A 16846-nucleotide genomic window follows, 5' to 3' on the forward strand; every position below is an offset into this window, starting at 1 on the left:
TCTTCTTACAAAATATGAACCGATTCACATGAGTTTGAAACACACAGATGGCTCGAGTAAAAGCCCAATAAATTGCTTGTTTTTGGCACGTGAAACCCAAATGAAACTATATATTTGAAAGCGAGATAGCAGTTTTATCCTAAGTATGCACTTTTTATGTATTTGACTAATTTTGAACCGTTTACACGCATTCAGCTCACGCAAAGAGTTTTACGTGCTACATATAGCTCGACCTTAAACCAAAGCATCTTGACAACACACACAGATAACTGAATAAAAAAAATTCCGTTTGGCTCTTTTATTTACCTTCGTGCTAAGTCTGAACCGATTCGTACGAGTTTGAGATACAAGAGTGATGCGCTTCAAAACCTACCACAAAAATGTGGTTTTCTCTTTTTTTTCACACGTAAAATCCAAACAAAGCAAGATTTTTTCCAGCGGCTAAAACTTATTTTAGCCCATGGTCCGATACACCGGTAGCTGTATACTTCTGGAATACTCCTATGAGTACAACTTTACTACTCATATGGTAGGCATCGATACTTTGATGGCCTGGGAACATCAATAGTCTCCACAAACTTATTAAAGCGGTGTGCCTAGTGACGTCACCTGCTAAAGATGTAGATCTTAGTCTCGTTAACTTCGCTACAACCCATTCTTCTGCAGAGATGATTTTTATGCACGTAAAACCTGTTACTTGCAATAGATTATAATCGAACGGGTAACGCCAGTGAAATAATAGACTACTAAGCAAATGCACCATGCCTGTAATTTATAAAGTGCGACAGGCAAGTTCGACAAAACAGCTCAGAAAAAAATACGTTGCAACAGCAAGTCGCTGTACTTTATGCCGATTTGCTCCACGACACTATTAGCCACACTCAAATGAAAATATATGGTTCCAGAAACCTTCAGGTCTCCAACATCTACGATGTGTATGTGCAACTGAAGCCATGAATGAAAATTTGTTCAAAGGCTGGGATTCGAACCCAGGTCTCCTACTCTCTAGGCAGATGCACTAAGCAGTACGCCACCCTATCTATGCTTCTTCGAATTATCTGGAATATCTGTAAGCCACATCGATGTGTCTTTATATAGAGAATCAAACGCCGTTTCAGTTTTTCTTATCTTGCCAGTCAACGTTCCAAGTACCTGACTTGAACTTCCTAAATATACGCTGAAGGTAGATATGAGCTGTATGGCAACTTTCAAGCTACCTGGTTGAACTGACAACATTTGGCTAACAGATCACATACCATCATTCGGCAGACAGAAATCGAACAGAATCTTTTATTCAAATAAAGAGTATTCTCATTGAGACACAGTACCTAACACACAGTGCACTACACAAGTACGTAAAATTCTCTCATACAGCTTAGTATGATCTACTGTACGGTAGCAACAAAGTCTCAATATACTGTTTTAGTAAACTAAAAAGTGTTGTTTTTGATCTGTATGGTCAAAAGATGATTATTTACTCACACTAACAGCTTAATGTCGAGTTCAGGTTAACATTAATTATCGGTATCAAAACTGTGAATCACAGCCTGCCATTTCTTGTAGAACTTTCACCCTATGATTACTAAATTTCTAAGCATAGTGCTCCCGTAAAATTCTGCACTCCTAAAAGCACAAACATATTCATTACAGGATTGCAGACGTTATCCCTTTTTGATGATTACTGCTCCTTAAAGCAACAGATAATTCCCAGTACACTATGGAATGTGGATGCAAAAACACAGTAGGAATTCCGTGTTCAGTCACAGCGGAATCGGTCATCTTCTACACGGCCGTTGACAGCACATACCCCGCTGTACCCTAGGTCACTTCCTCTGCGCTAGAGGGCAGTTGCCTTGTTTTGACAGGAAACTCAGTTTTCCGTCACATGACTGCCCGTTGTCGAATCATCGTAGCCCGAACACGCCCAGTTTGCACGTCATATAAAGGCACACACGGAAACATTTTTCTGCAGTAGCGTCTTAGTGCACGGTTCCACTGTAAGTATTATTTTCGGTTTAACGTAATGTCTTGGTTTTATTACGATGGATTGTTATGATGGAGTGTATAGGCTAGTCCTTGAAATTTTAAGGTAACTTAAGAAACTGGATTAGTGGTATTTTGGGATGGAAGTGCGTAAAATGACGATTTATGCTGTATTTTACTGTAAGCCTAATGCAGCTGTAAGAAAAAGTTACTGAAAGCGTTCACTCGTTGTTAATCGTGAAGTACCCTAAAATAGTAGTAGGCTTTGAGGTGTAAGGGGAAATGTTCAGAATTACATTAAAATTGTTCAGCTTTCTGAAATCGTGTTAATACGATGTTTAACACAACCTTGTTACGATACTCATCATTTTTTTCGAATGATGCAGAGATTTTTTTCTGCGAAATTCTTTACGTGCTACAGTAGTTAAATGCAAGGGGCTGTGTTTGAGTTCAGATCCAGTTCGCAGTGTTCTGTTAGGCAGCTTCCCGATACCATAGCTGTGCAGTGAAGGATTCGTTGATGTGCTAATCTCGGTCATGGAAAAATTATCTGGTTGTATTCATATCTGATAACGGAATTTTGCCACACTATTCGCGGCTTCATTTTCTTGACAATTAGCGAACCTGTCTACTAAAAGAGGAATCTATTTCTTCTCCCTAGGCTGCTTTATTCTTTAATAGGACTAGGTTGCAACGAACGTGTGGCCATTTTAAAGTGGTGCAGAGCAATCTTTAGACAAGATATAAAAATCCTCCACTCTTACATTATACAAAAGGCCGAAGCGTCATTGCAAATTGTTTGCTGATATGATGATTTATAGTATGAAGAAAACGAATGTTTCACAGGCACTACTTTAAAAATTCATGACTCGCACTAGCAAGTCTTGACGAAATAAGACTGACAAACGAATAAAACAGCGTTGAGTGGAAGAAGAAATTGTTTCGCACTGAGAAATGATCTCGATCTTGTTCACGCTTAGTATTAGTGGAAAACGACATTTTACCAAAATCCTGAAACGCAGAGATGGAAAACTAGTAAATAGGGATAAAGTAAGTATTGCTGTACTATAAAGAATAAAAAAGACAACACACTGTGTGACTTGTGTATTGGATCATACTACTAAAATACAGGAAACTGTTTCTTAGTCGGATATTAGTAAAACCACATTCAGCCACAGATCTTCATTTTATGGAAAAGCAAGGTGTGTTTCAGCCATGGGGTCATCTTAGGGTGCTTACAGTCCATGTCAGCTTTACATAATTTCGTTTGTTATTTTTAGTTGTAGACGCATGGTTCTGGAGAACGTTCATGTACAAATACACAATTCAGTGGTGTGCCATCGGCGGGTAATGCTCTTGATATTAAGGGACTCTTCAAAACCCGCCTTCACCGCTTTGGATAGCTAAAATTCTGGGATAGGGTCCATGGTAGGTAACTTTATAAAACCGTAATTGGTGTAACACACAGCATTCATACCCAGAAACCATGAGGCTGCAAAGCTCACACACAGTTTATTATAGATTCTTCACCATTACTTAACCTGACTGGTTTGTTTCTTCTAGGTGTTTACCCGCAACCATGGATCTCCTTCCTCTGATGTTTACCGCGCCTAGTGTGGTAAGGCACCGTAAATGTAACAATTCAGAATGTTTAATTTTCACTTAAACTACTATGCTAGAGAAGTTTAATGTTATTAATGGTATTTAGTTGTTTCCGTAATATTCCGTTGTGGATAATTTGATTTAGAAGCTCCACTTGTCTTCGTTGTCTTACCATTGTGTAATGCTGACGTAGTAAAGTCATAGTGTAGAATCTAGAGCTCGTATCTAGACAACCTACGCGGCCATTTAAATGCTGTTCAAAAGTTCAGGTGTTACATGCTTCTGGAGCCGCCTGCAACACGTTTAACGCTATTGTTGGTGTGGTACTGTTTCGCACAAACTGTAATAAATCTAATGTAAAAATAGGCTACCGTTAAGATTGTGTTGAAGCGGACTTAAATTTTTTAAATGTTTATCTATGGGCCTGAGTCTTTAGGTTCGGACCGAATAATCAGTATTAGCTTTGCCGACGCATTTTGCGTTTTATTTTTGCTCAGCGGCTGTGTAGAGCATACGACTTCTGATTCCTTAGTAAACGGAGGGGAAACGTTTGGTAGAACAAGTACCGCCTTCGTTCAGTTGCAGGCGGTTCGAATATAGAAATAATGTATTTAAATTGTTTGCAAATATTAATATAAAAAAAATGTTGGCAGATTCATTCAACTGACCTCACACGTCCGGTACCGTCAGTAACGCTAACAGCGCATGGCAGTATCAGCAGAATAAAGGTAAACCAACGTACCGTATTTCCTTTAAATGGTAAAATGTTTCTTCTACCACATACGAGTTCATGTAATTAGGTGCCTTTCAAGAACCGTAGATACTAAATGGACTACCTACTCTGCTTCTGAACGAGTTAGTCTCCTTAAAATGAATACGAAAAAGCGTAAATCAGTGCTGTAGCTAGTTTGTCCTCCGACAAAATACTTCAGTTGTGGCATACTTGGCGACTTTTTGTAATAGCTTATATTTTGTACAAGGACTTAACACTCAGTAGCATACAACTTCCCTTCTCAACTACCTGCCATGCTGTTTAACTCAGTTTTAATAAATGTTGTCTATTCAGATCTTATCACTGTAGCTTCTCACTAACCTTCAGAATGAGAACCCTCTTGCAACGAAATAAAATGCGGGCAAGTAAGTGAATTTTCCAACTTTACAACTGTACAGTGAAAGTGAGATGGCGATAGTTGTTCGTTGCTGCCATGAATTAGACGTAGCTTAATCTGCTTAAAGCACAAACCCAGTAATTTCCATCACCGCTTGCCAATAATCTCCTTGTATTCAGGCACAGTAAATTACTGAACGTTTCCGAATGTCTTCATAGCAATGACTACAGGAGCAAAGCACGGAACTTTGTCTGCCACTAAACTCAGAACAACAGTATTAATCTTAACTGCCTATTCTCTTGAGTGATTCTTCCACAAAACATATTTGATGCCTCTTCATAGATAAGGTAGTCAGCTTGTCTACTTCTGCAAATAACTTGAATTAGAGACCCCGTTAATCTGCAAATGTTTCAACGAATGTTTAATCGTGATAGGCTCGGAATGCAGTTCCGTATTCGTGTTGCAGGTAACAGAGACGCCACTGCAGAAAGACATTTGCGACGAGCACGTAGAGGTTGAAGTCCATTACTGCGGCCTGAACCTCACGGACCACTATTTGCGTTTGGGTATAATAAGGAACAGACTGTTCCCGGTTATCATGGGCAGCGAATGTTCTGGCATCGTAACACGTGTGGGCAATGCAGTCACCGATCTGCAGGTAAGACATGTTTCTCCAGCACTTCTGTAGTTTTCGTAAACAAAGCTAATGTTCTAATATTTTGTTACAGGCGGGCCAGAAAGTACTCTGTCTGCAAATGCAAGGTGGTCTGTTCAGGCATGTTGTCCACGTCCAACGCAGGTACTGCTTCCTGCTGCCGGAAGATATTAGCCTAAAAGATGCAGTCAGTCTTGGTCTAAACTTCGTTGTGGCTCACTTCTGCCTGTATAAATTCGGATGCCTTGCGAAAGCGGAGAAAGTATTCATGCAGTCGGTCGCAGGTAAACGTTAATTATGTGATGGAATTTTCACTATGCTGATTCTCTTATACTAGTAACGTTTTATTCCATTTTTGATAACGTAATGTGGGAAGTCACTTCCATACAGCATTCGCGATGGTGTGGCTACGTTTCACCGCGGGGTTTCGGGTTCCGCTAAATAGGTCAGGTGTCCACTAGACACCAGGGGGCTACACGTGTAGCAGGAACTGTGGCGTGGACTGGGCGGTTTTTTAGGTTAGTCTCGTTTCGACGAAGATCGATCTAGCAATAGTCGGTGTTGTAAACTGTCGTAGCTATGTTGAAAAAGTATCCGAGCTTTAAGCGCTGATAGAAATCACTGGAGCTGAAATTGTTACAGAAACTGAAAGATGGCTAAAGCTGGATGTGAAGTCTACCTAGAGTACGACAGAAGTGATATCTGGCGTTCCGTAAGGTAGTGTCATAGGCCCTCTGCTGTTCCTGATTTACATAAATGATCTAGGTGGTAATCTGAGCAGCCCCCTTACACTTTTAGCAGATTACGCTAGAATATACCGTCTGGTAAAATCAGGCGATCAATTCCAATTATCAAAATAAACTAGAGAATCTGTGTGGTGCGAAAAGTGGCAATGAGTACTAAACAAACGTGCGAGGTCATCCACATGGGTACTAAAAGAAATCCGATAAATTTAGGGTATACGATAAATCGCACGAATCTAAGGGCTGTCAATTCGACTAAATACCTAGGAATTACAATTAAGAGCAACTTAAATTGGAAAGACAGCGTAGATAATACTGTGGGAATGCGAAACAGACTGCGCTTTGTTAGCAGAAAACTTAGAAAATGCAAGAGACAGCATACATTAAACTTGTCCGTCCTGTTGGAATATTACTGCGCGGTATGGGATCCTTACCAGGTTGGACTGACATGACATCGAAAAGGTGGAAGGAAGAGCAGTCCGTTTCGTGTTACCGCGCAACAGGAGTGAGTCACTGACAAATTACGCGAGTTCGGGTGGCCGTCACTGCAACGAAGGCGGTTTTCTTTGCGACGATCTATTTACGAAATTTCAGTTACCGACTTTCTCTTCCGAATTCGAAAATATTTTGACACCCATCTCCGTAGGGAGAAATGATCATAAAATAAGAGAAATCGGAGATCGAGCGGAAAAATTTATTGGTTTTTCCCGCCTGCAATTTGAGTGGAGTGGTAGAGTAGTATTATGAAAACGATTTGATGAACCCTCTGCCAGGCACTTAAGTGTGAACTGCAGAGTAACCGTGTGGATGTAGACACACCTGCCGTAGCGTAACAAATCGAGACATTGTCGTAGGACGTCGAACATAAATTAACTGTAAAAGAGGGTTTCAGGTATTCTTTTTGCGTCCTCGTTGACATCACAACAGAAAACTGGACTAGCGACCACGATGAAACTGTCAGGGCACAAAACTTCAATGTGGGAATTTGACACGTTGTCATACATTACGTTAGACTGCCACCGAAATTTTTAGTCCATCATAACCGGTAGTGTCATTAACCTACCGCCTGTAGCCACCGAGAATTTGTTGTAATTTATACGGACAAAATATTCGTGAACTGCAGCAGTCAAGTAAAAGGACTAGACGGAGCATGGCAATAGTTGCTGGGTCGCAACAATTAGAGCAAACAGGCTGACAATGCGAAAATGTTAATCGGATCCCTTAAGTGTTGAAAACGTATAGGTCCACAGAATTACAAAAACTGGAACAGGAAAAGGAATATCAAATGGAGATAGTGTATCTGGTGTAATTATCGTTGTGGTGAATTAGGACTATTGAAGTTTTGTAACTATCGTTTCAAGAGCATTTTAGAAAGTGGTAAATTTGAGATTAAGGATAACTCGGTCCTTTGGACAAGGTACAAGTACCATCTAAGCACACTGCTTAGATATTTAGTGTTGTCTTCGTGTAATTGTCTACTATTTTAGCTAACTAGCATCAACACATGAGTGCACGGTTACGTGAAAATGGTGGAAGAGTTTTATTTTCTAAATTTGCGTGAGCTGATGTTAACGGTACGCTATAAGTAAAATTAGGTGCACTGGGCGTAATGTAGCATTTCTGACAAATCAAATAACGTTAATGACACTCAATGAAAACTTGGACGCTGCCGGAAACTGACATTAAGCTCATACACGGTTTAATGGACTAACCGATAGGATGTACTGGAAAAATAAATGCCTTGAAAGTCCAAAGGCATGTATGCAGGACTTACACTTCTCCAGCATTGCTCTCACACATCAGCTTACCGACTTCAGCATGGAATCTTCGGATGCAAATAACAAAACAAAAATCCTACAACCAGCTACAAAACAAAATTAGAACCTCTGGTGCTCTCGGGGCCAGGTCTGGCCAACTCAGAATCTGTTGCTTAATACTTACATGCACTACTTTAGCCCACTGGCGCTGAAGTCAGTTTGTAGTATCTTAGTTACTTCGATCTAAATTCCCGTCTCATTCCAGGTGGTGTTGGCACGGCACTCACCCAGCTTGCTCAGACAGTGGACAATGTCGAAGTTGTAGGAACAGCTTCAGAATCGAAGCACGAAAAGCTCCGTTCTCTTGGCGTGAAGCGTGTATTTCATCATGACAACTATGAGACCGAAATATTGCAAGATTACCCTGAAGGTGTTGATATCGTGGTAAACACCAATGGTGGAAGCGATCTTGAGAAGTGCCTAAAAATTCTCAGACCTGTCGGCAAGTTGGTACTACTAGGTAAGTACAAAAGAGACATTGCAGTAACAATCGTGTTGGCTCTTGCTACATTTGGAAGCTATTCCATGAACAGTAGGGCTGTCATTGTACCTTGTCTGAATATAATAGCTCACATGCCAGAACGCTTTCCTTAATCTCCTGCTACGGTGCAGGTCCGTTGTAGAACAATTTATTACTTACAATATCGGCTAAATACTTCGTTGAATTAGTGTTAATTTCATAAATAACACAAGGCGCTAGTTCTCATTGTCGTTCAGAGACCAATGAAATGCCATTGGTATGACGTTGGCTGTGCTGTAATAGCGATAAAGGGCTATCGATGCAGCCAGAGCAGCTAAAATTAAATTACGACGGATGCTATGGGGACAGTTTCTCCTTAGACTGGTTTGATGCTGTTTTAGTCTTTCCACCTATGCGTAACGTACATAAACTTTCTATGGCATGTTCGCGTTTGTTTTTAAACTGCCCCTTATTTATAAATTCAGTACCTTTCGGCTCTGTCGTAGTCGAGAACTCCTCGCCTTTCCTTCTGATAAGATATTCCATGGACTTGCATGGATGCTTTTAGATGCTTCATGCTTCATGTTACTTGTCCACTTGCCAACATTCTCAGGCAGTAGCAGACTCAAAACACCTAAAATTTTTCCCTGTGAACGGAATTTGCATAAATAGATTCACAGCTCTTTCACAAAAAGCTTTGTCTATGGCAGTCGGCGACTGTCTAATCGGTCACGATAAAGGGGTGCCTAAACTGTAGAAAGTGCTACCAAATTTGATCTTAGTCCGTCCATGGTTAAATAATTAAAATCAACGTATTATTACAACCCATCGCTTTAGAATTCAACTTCTGTGAAAATTGAAATACCAGAAAGAGTGGTTCAGTTACATCCATTCGGACGTGGCCATATTTATCTAAATAATCGTAATAAATATGCGAAACACGAAACCTTTCAAATACGATTTTTAAGGGCTCTCGTAGTAGATAAATGGAAATCTTACCTACTGAGTAGGGCATGTACCACGTTGTGAAATAGTTCAAAGGTGATAATGTTAATTCGGAAATTGGTTGGTGATAGCGTGACGTACCATCTCCTTTAGACAAGGGTGCTGTGTACTCCTCAGTTAAGACAGTTATAAATAGCTCCAAAGAAGCTTTAAAACAGTGACAATGGTAAAGCAGCCTCTACGAGACATGTGATGACATGCCTAACTGATAATGTTCAAACGTGGACTGAAGCGTGATGCCATTACTAAGTTAGACCATAAAATGACTAAAGGTCAAAAGTGTACTGGTGAATAGTCCAAGACAACACGAGTAGTCTGACCAGTATAGAAAGATGGTGTTCCAATGGCGGTGGAAAGCAGTGTTAACCTTCCGCAGCCTGTTCTGAATTAGTCCGTGATAGATGCTGCTACTGTGTCCGCTGGCACCCCCTGCAGGGCCAGGGTAAGAATAGGCCTGAGGTGTTCCTGTATGTTGTAAGACGACTAAAAGGAGTCCCTCCCCTTCGAGGGGGTAGTTTGCGCCTGCGTCCGGAGACAGACGGTTCAACGACTTACATTTGTGGTCATTTTGGCTTCTCGCTTATTCTGGTTTCTTCCTTTTTCCTTTCTTTGTCCTTCTCCCTCACTGTCTTCCTTGCCTTCCTGTCCAACCTATGGTCTCCACCTCGGCGTTTGAGACAGTCTGTCCTTTCTCTCCCTCTTTTTCCTATTTTCTCTATTTGCGTGCATGAAGGCCGACCCAAGCGTTCGCGCGCGTAGCCGGTGACGGGGTAATGCGTAATTCCCCGCCCTGGGTGGAAAAGTAGGGCCCATGCGTACCACCTGGTAAAGGCCAGGCCTGCGCAGGGGTGACTGTCCAAGCTGACACCTTCCGACCGTGGCGATTGATCCCTCCGTCCGTTTCTCGGGATGTGTGACTTGAGGTGTAAACATCCCCCTATGATGGGGGCACCCTCTGAGAGGGTCCCCGCAAGGAAGGAGCGCGCCATCGGAGACGCTGGCAATCATGGGAGATTCATCCGCAATGGATCTCTCTTCTCTCAAAAACGGAAACTTAACCATCCACCAGTGACAAAAGTACTACCGCATGCCCCAGGGTTCCACGTAGTTTCTTGATCTGAGGACGTAAAGGATTTTTCACCTGTTAACCCTTCAGTTATTCAGAAGGGCGTAGATGCCATAGCCGGACCTGTAGTCCTGTACCAGGATTCGTAACGGTACCTTGTTTTGGAAACTGAGAACGCCTTTCAGGCACAAAACTCCTTCGGGTCACACTCCTGTACACGTTCCCTGTCCGTCTGGAGGCTCACTGCACTTCAAATTTGTCGCGTGGTTTGGTATGTACTAGATCACTCGACGGATTGACTAACAAGATAATTCTTTCTTCGCTGAGCAGAGCGTGACTGCTGTCCATAGGGTCATGAAACAAGGTCAATGGCCTTATAGCGATGCGCACACTTTTCTTGGCCTTCGATAGTGTTCAGCTGCCGTCGCTTATCAAAGTGAGCTATGAGGTTATTTCTGTTCGCCCCTATGTTCCGACGGCTATGCGCTGCCAGTGTCAACGTTTTAACCACACCGACCAGTTTTGATCTAATGCGGCTAAATGCTTTACTTGTGGCAGGGACACCCATGAGGGTGACTGTCAACCTCCGTCTCCTCGTTGCGTGAACTGTCAGGGTGACCTTTCGCGAGTGTCCCATCTAAAAGGATGAACGCTGTATACAGGAAATTCGGCTCAAAGAGAAAATGTCCACCTCGGCTGCTCGCAAGCTTTCTGCTAATAGGAAGCACGCGCTGCTACCAGCGGGAGGTACAGTACCGTCCTCGCCTCTCCTCGGCCCACCAGGGAGGTATCGACGCAGACATGCGGTCCGACCTTTAGCACTACGGTCGTCCGTACGGCCAGTGCTAAGATGGCCAGGAAGGAACCGTCCCGTGAAGACTCCTACGTACCCCGAACTCCCAGCCATCAACCAGTACTTCGACTAAACGACCTTCCAAGAAAGCTCATAGGAAGAAAAGTTCTCCTTCTCTGGCACAGCGCGTTTCTTCTCCTGCGCCACCCAGCGGTTGCCGCCCCCCAGGCAGTCATCTGTTTCGCCTGGCCGCACTGCTGGTAGCCGAACATCTGACCGTTCACCGGCGGAGGAAGCTCCCCTCTCGACAATCTTCTCATGGTGGCCGACGAACCTATTGAAAAATTGGACGATGACTCTCCGCCTATTGATGGCGGCGGCAGTAGCAGCAGCAGCAGTGCTCGCTCGAAGCCAGGCCCTCGGCGGCCTTGGAGGTGACCCTTCTTGACTTTTCTTTCTTCTCGCGATGGCACTTCATTGGAATATTCGCGGCATTCGCTCAGACCGAGAGGACTTAAAGTTGCTGCTACGCTTGCACTGTCGGCTCATAGTAGCTCTCCAGGAAACGAAGCTACGCCCATGCCTGTGGCAGGTATTTCGGCTCATGGTGTTCCGTTGCTGGTCTGGGATGATATCTACTACGATCCCATCACATTGCACACCGGTCTGCAAGCAGTTGCCGTCCGAATTACTCTCCCCACTTTCACATTTTTCATTTGTACCGTTTACACTCCATCGTCGTCTGCCGTTACTAGGGCAGACAAGATGAAAATTATTGCTCAGCTACCTGCACCATTTTTGTTGAGTGGATACTTAAATGCCCACCATCCTCTTTGGGGTTCTCCAGCATCCTGCCCGAGAGGCTCCCTGTTAGCATACCTTTTCAACCAGCTCAATCTTGTCTGCCTCAATACTGGCGCCTCTACTTTCCTTTCAGACGCAACTCGCACCTATTTTCATTTAGACCTCTCTATATGTACTACCCAATTTGCACGTCGGTTTGAGTGGTATGCTCTTTCTGATACGTATTCGAGCGACCACTTCCCTTGTTATCCATCTCCTGCATCAAACCCCGTCTCCATGCTCAACTAGTTAGAACATCTCCAAAGCAGACTGAGTGCTCTTCTCTTCCAGGGCGACATTTCAGGATCAAATCTTGTCAAGCTGCGATAGTCAGGTCACACATCTCACGCAAGTAATTCTCACTGCTGATGAATGTTCAATCCCTCATACTTCTCCACCTCGCGTACCGGTCCCCTGGTGGACTGCAGCATGTAGAGACGCTTTACGTGTTTGTCGACGTGCGTTAAGCAACTTTAAACGCCACCCCAACATGGCGAATTGTATTAATTATAAGATTGCGTGCGCAGTGTCGTCTTATTAAAGAAAGCAAGAAAGCCAGCTGGGCTGCTTTCACAAGCTCCTTCAACAGTTCTACTCCTTTGTCTGGTGTAGCCTGCGCTGGCTATCTGGCACTAAGGTCCACTCCCGAGTCCCTGGCTTGACGGTCGCGAATGACGTCCTTGTGGCGCCTGAGGATGTCTCCAATGCCTTCGGCCGATTTTTCGCAGCAGTTTCGAGCTGTGCTCATTACCACCTTTCCTTCCTCCCCCAGAAACAGGCAGAGGAGGCAAGGCCACAACTTCCGCTCCTCGAATCATTCACCATGCGGAAACTCGAAAGTGCACTTGCCCAGTCACGGTCCTCCGCTCCGAGGCCTGATTTTCTTCATATTAATATGCTGAACCTTTCTCCTGCGGGTAAAGGGTTTCTTCTTCGTACTTCCAATCGCATCTGGATTTAGGGTCATGTTGCCACATGCTGGCGCGAATCTATTGTCCCGATTCCTAAGCCAGGGAAGGACAAGCACTTGCCTTCCAGTTATCGACCCATCTCGCTTACCACCTGTGTCTGTAAGGTGATGGAGCGAATGATTAACTCTCGTTTGGCTTGGCTGCTCGAATCTCTACGCCTACTAACCAATGTACAAAGTGGATTTCGTAGGCGCCGCTCTGCTGTTGACCATCTGATTACCTTGTCTACCTTCATTATGAACAACTTCTTGCGGAAGCGCCACACAGTGGCTTGGTTTGGAGAAGGCTTAAAACACCTGTTGGAGGGCGGGCATTCTCCGCACCACGCATACGTGATGCCTTGGCGGTCGCCTGCCTCTTTTTATTCGCGCAATTTTAATGGATCGAAAGTTGAGGATACGTCTGGGTTCTGTCCTATCCGGTGCCTTTCACCAGGAGAATGGGGTGCCACAGGACTCGGTTTTGAGCGTCGCTCTCTTCGTAATAGCGATTAATCCAATAATGGATTGCCTCCCAGCTGATGTACCAGGCTCCCTTTTTGTGGACGATTTTACCATCTACTGCAGCGTGCAGCGTACATGTTTCTTGGAGTGGTGTCTTCGGTGCTGTCTTGACCGTCTTTACTTCTGGAGTGTCGCCAATGGCTTCAGCTTGTCTGCCAAGAAGACGGTCTGTATTACCTCCTGGCGCTACAAAGTTTCTCCTACCGTCCTTACATCTAAGTTCCGTTGCTATCCCATTCGTGGAGAATGGTCTTAAATTTGACACGAAGCTTAGGTGGTCTCCACATGGCATATTTGGCTGCCCTTTGTACCCCTAAATGTTCTCAGTGTTTTCAGCGTTATGGGAAGCGGATCGAACCGTCCTACTTGACCTACATCGGCCGAACGTCCGCTCAAAGCTGAATTATGGATACTTTGTATGCTCCTCTGCACTGCCGTCCATCTTAAGCCGCCTCAACTCTATACAACATAGGATGAGTTACCTCTTGCGAACGGAGCGTTGTATACTAGTCCTGTCGAGTCTTCATGCTACCACGAACCTACCGGCATTATATACTGCTTCGTCGGTACGCCTGTCGGCTTTTATCGATGCCCGACCACACGTCTTATCGTTCTTTTTTTTATGACCCTCGACCGTCAATACGGGTTGTATGTATATGCCCTGCTACCTCACTTTTGTCGCTCGGCTCCAGGCTCAGGTTCGCGTTCACCTTGACCTCGGTTCGCTCCCGAAGGTTGCACCAGCTTCGGTATACCGCTCGTGGTTTGTCGAACTTCGAAGTTCATTAATACGATCTTCACTTATACAATTGGCTGTAAGACCAATGACGGTGTCGGGTGTTATTTTGTCGGGCCACACAGTTGCCAATACCAGCTCCATGGCCATTGTTCGGTTTTGACAACTGAGCTATTTGCCCTCTATCAGGCTGTTCTTTACATTCGCCGCCACCGACATTCTGCTTATGTCCTCTGCTCTGATTCTCTGAGCGCCATCCAGAGCCTCAGTGATCCGTATCCGGTTCACCCTTTCGTGCACCGGATCCAACGCTCTCTTCAGCAGCTGGCGGACGACAGTTCTCAGGTTACCTTTGTGTGGGTTCCTGGCCATGTTGGTATCCCTGGGGAACGAAGGTGCAGATACCGCGGCCAAGGCTGAGTTCCTCCAGCCTCGGACAGCTTTGTGTGTCTTCATTTGATTTTAGCATGTTATTCGTCAGCCCATTTTTATGTGGCATGCCGATTGGTCTACACTTCCTGAAAACACGCTTTGGGCCTCGAAACCTCACCACGGCTTGGAGGACCTCTTCACGCTCTTCCGGAGGGAGGAGGTCGTTTTGGCCCGGTGACGGATTGGACACTGCCGGTTCCGCCACCGCCATCTGCTGACGGCTGCGCCGGCGCCGTTCTGCCCATGTGGGCAATTGCTGACGGTACGCCACATTTCAACGTCCTGCCCGAATTTTAATACTTTGCGCATTGATATCGGGCTTCCATGTACTTCGGATGACCCAGGAACAGCTGCTCCCGTTCTTCGTTATATCCACTTGACAAACCTGTCTGACATTTGATAATGCTGTTTTTCTTTTAATCCCTTTCCTGTTAATGTGCCTTTTTATAGTGTTGTCCTTTTTTAGTTGCTATTTTAACATTGTGCCTCGCAGTGCATTCATAATTTAGTCTGGTCGCTAATGACCACTGTAATTGTGCGCCCTAAAACCACAAATCTCCGGACTAACGTTAAAGCTTACGATGTTCCTTAAAAGTTGGGTGTAGTAAGAGTGCAGGTATTCATAAACGGCCCTGATCCTGTACTCCACATATTGCTTAACACGGCTCTTACACATATTTAGTGGCTTAGAAGGGTTAGTAGTCGAATCCGTTGTATCAGCTGTTTGCCGTATGCTTTCCTAGCATAATTTAATGACATTTTTTTCAGGGTCGAACAGCACAGCTACATACTCAAAATATACTTCCTGGGGGTTAATGCTACCTAAATGGGATGGCGGATCGGTGTCATCTGCGGATATAGTTAGTAAAAACTACTGCATAGCAGGAGTGAACATTGGCATATGGTTAGACCATCATCCGGAGGCAGTGCAGCGATCTCTAAATGAAATATTTCAGCTGTATTCCAGTGCCAAAATACAGCCCTGTATTCACGCTGTTCTGCCCTTCGAAAATGTGAGTCCACTGTGCTAAGTATTTATGAACTTCATAGGAAAGTCTCCTTTGTAACATTTGGATACTTTCAGGTGGCTGAAGGCATGACGCAACTATGCACACGTGAGAACTTCGGAAAAGTGATTCTGGAGGTCAAGCAGAAGGCAGCTGAGACACCAGCTGTGGAAGTTCAAACTGCTGTAGAGCCACAGCCAGGAGCAGTGGAGGAGGCAAAAGAAGCTGACCCAGAAGTGCAGAAGGAAGACCCCGCGTCTCCTGCGGAACCAACGGTGGTCGAACCACCACAGCTGGAACGATCAGAAGAGACTGTCGCAGAGCATACGACTGATGTCAGCTCGCCTTGATCAGGCGCAGCTGGGGATTTCAGGCTACATGGCGCCGTCAGTACAAACACTTCAGCTAAAATTTTATGGTTTTCATGGCTCTTCGTGGTAAAACTTTTAACAGGGGCAATTGCATATTATCCGGTGCTGTAAATTTATAAAGCCAAATGGCACTTTTCAAGTTTATAATAAACAAAACTTGAGCAGCGAGTTACTCATTCAGTGTGTGAAGCTCCCTACCCCACAAACCTCTCGTGTACTGAACATAACGTACAGATCTGTACCGGTTCTCCGAAGGTGAAACATGTCAAACTTCAGGCAAAGTAATTTTAACATATAAAGCTAGGTCAGTTTTTAAACCCAGCTAAGCTACCTTAAGTGTGCAAAACAGGTAAAAGAATGTCACCATGCGAATGCTGGGTGCTCAAGAATTTTCAGATCTTGTTCCTGGTGATAGAACCATGTAGATTATCCTACTTCCCTTTGTCCAACTACATCAATTTCCGTGTCTGTTCTCCATCTTCCAGACATAGCCACTAAACTATGTCTAAACAAATGTCTGCAGTAGCCGTGCATCGATACAATTTCGTAGCTCGTTACAGAGGGGTAGAACAGGCTGCCGTGTCTTGGAGCGCTGTGCGGATACGTGGTAGCGGATCGGTGCTGCTGTAAACTAAGTCTGATACTTATATATCATGTGACCTAGTTGGACTTCGTCAAGTCTTAAGTATAATTCTTCACTAGAATAATCGATTCTGAACGTGGAAACCTCGTTACAATGTTACACCTCAA

At 44.3% G+C, this 16846-nt stretch overlaps 1 protein-coding gene across 2 annotated transcripts; it reads left to right on the forward strand.

Annotated features, from left to right (window-relative positions):
* Positions 1-1923: 1923 nt before the first annotated feature.
* Positions 1924-16264, forward strand: LOC126267570 (synaptic vesicle membrane protein VAT-1 homolog). 2 transcript variants are annotated; one of them, XM_049972873.1, is made up of 8 exons: positions 1924-1997; positions 3547-3601; positions 4239-4313; positions 5161-5352; positions 5423-5633; positions 8115-8369; positions 15487-15731; positions 15803-16264. In XM_049972873.1, the coding sequence occupies exons 2-8, from the start codon at positions 3563-3565 to the stop codon at positions 16073-16075; spliced, it is 1290 nt and encodes a 429-aa protein (XP_049828830.1). In that variant the 5' UTR covers positions 1924-1997; positions 3547-3562; the 3' UTR covers positions 16076-16264. The 2 variants fall into 2 exon arrangements, with proteins under 2 accessions (XP_049828830.1, XP_049828831.1); XM_049972874.1 differs by lacking the exon at positions 4239-4313.
* The last annotated feature ends 582 nt before the right edge of the window (positions 16265-16846 follow it).

Source organism: Schistocerca gregaria, chromosome 4 (assembly GCF_023897955.1).
Source record: "Schistocerca gregaria isolate iqSchGreg1 chromosome 4, iqSchGreg1.2, whole genome shotgun sequence".
NCBI classification, from domain to species: Eukaryota; Metazoa; Arthropoda; class Insecta; order Orthoptera; family Acrididae; genus Schistocerca; species Schistocerca gregaria.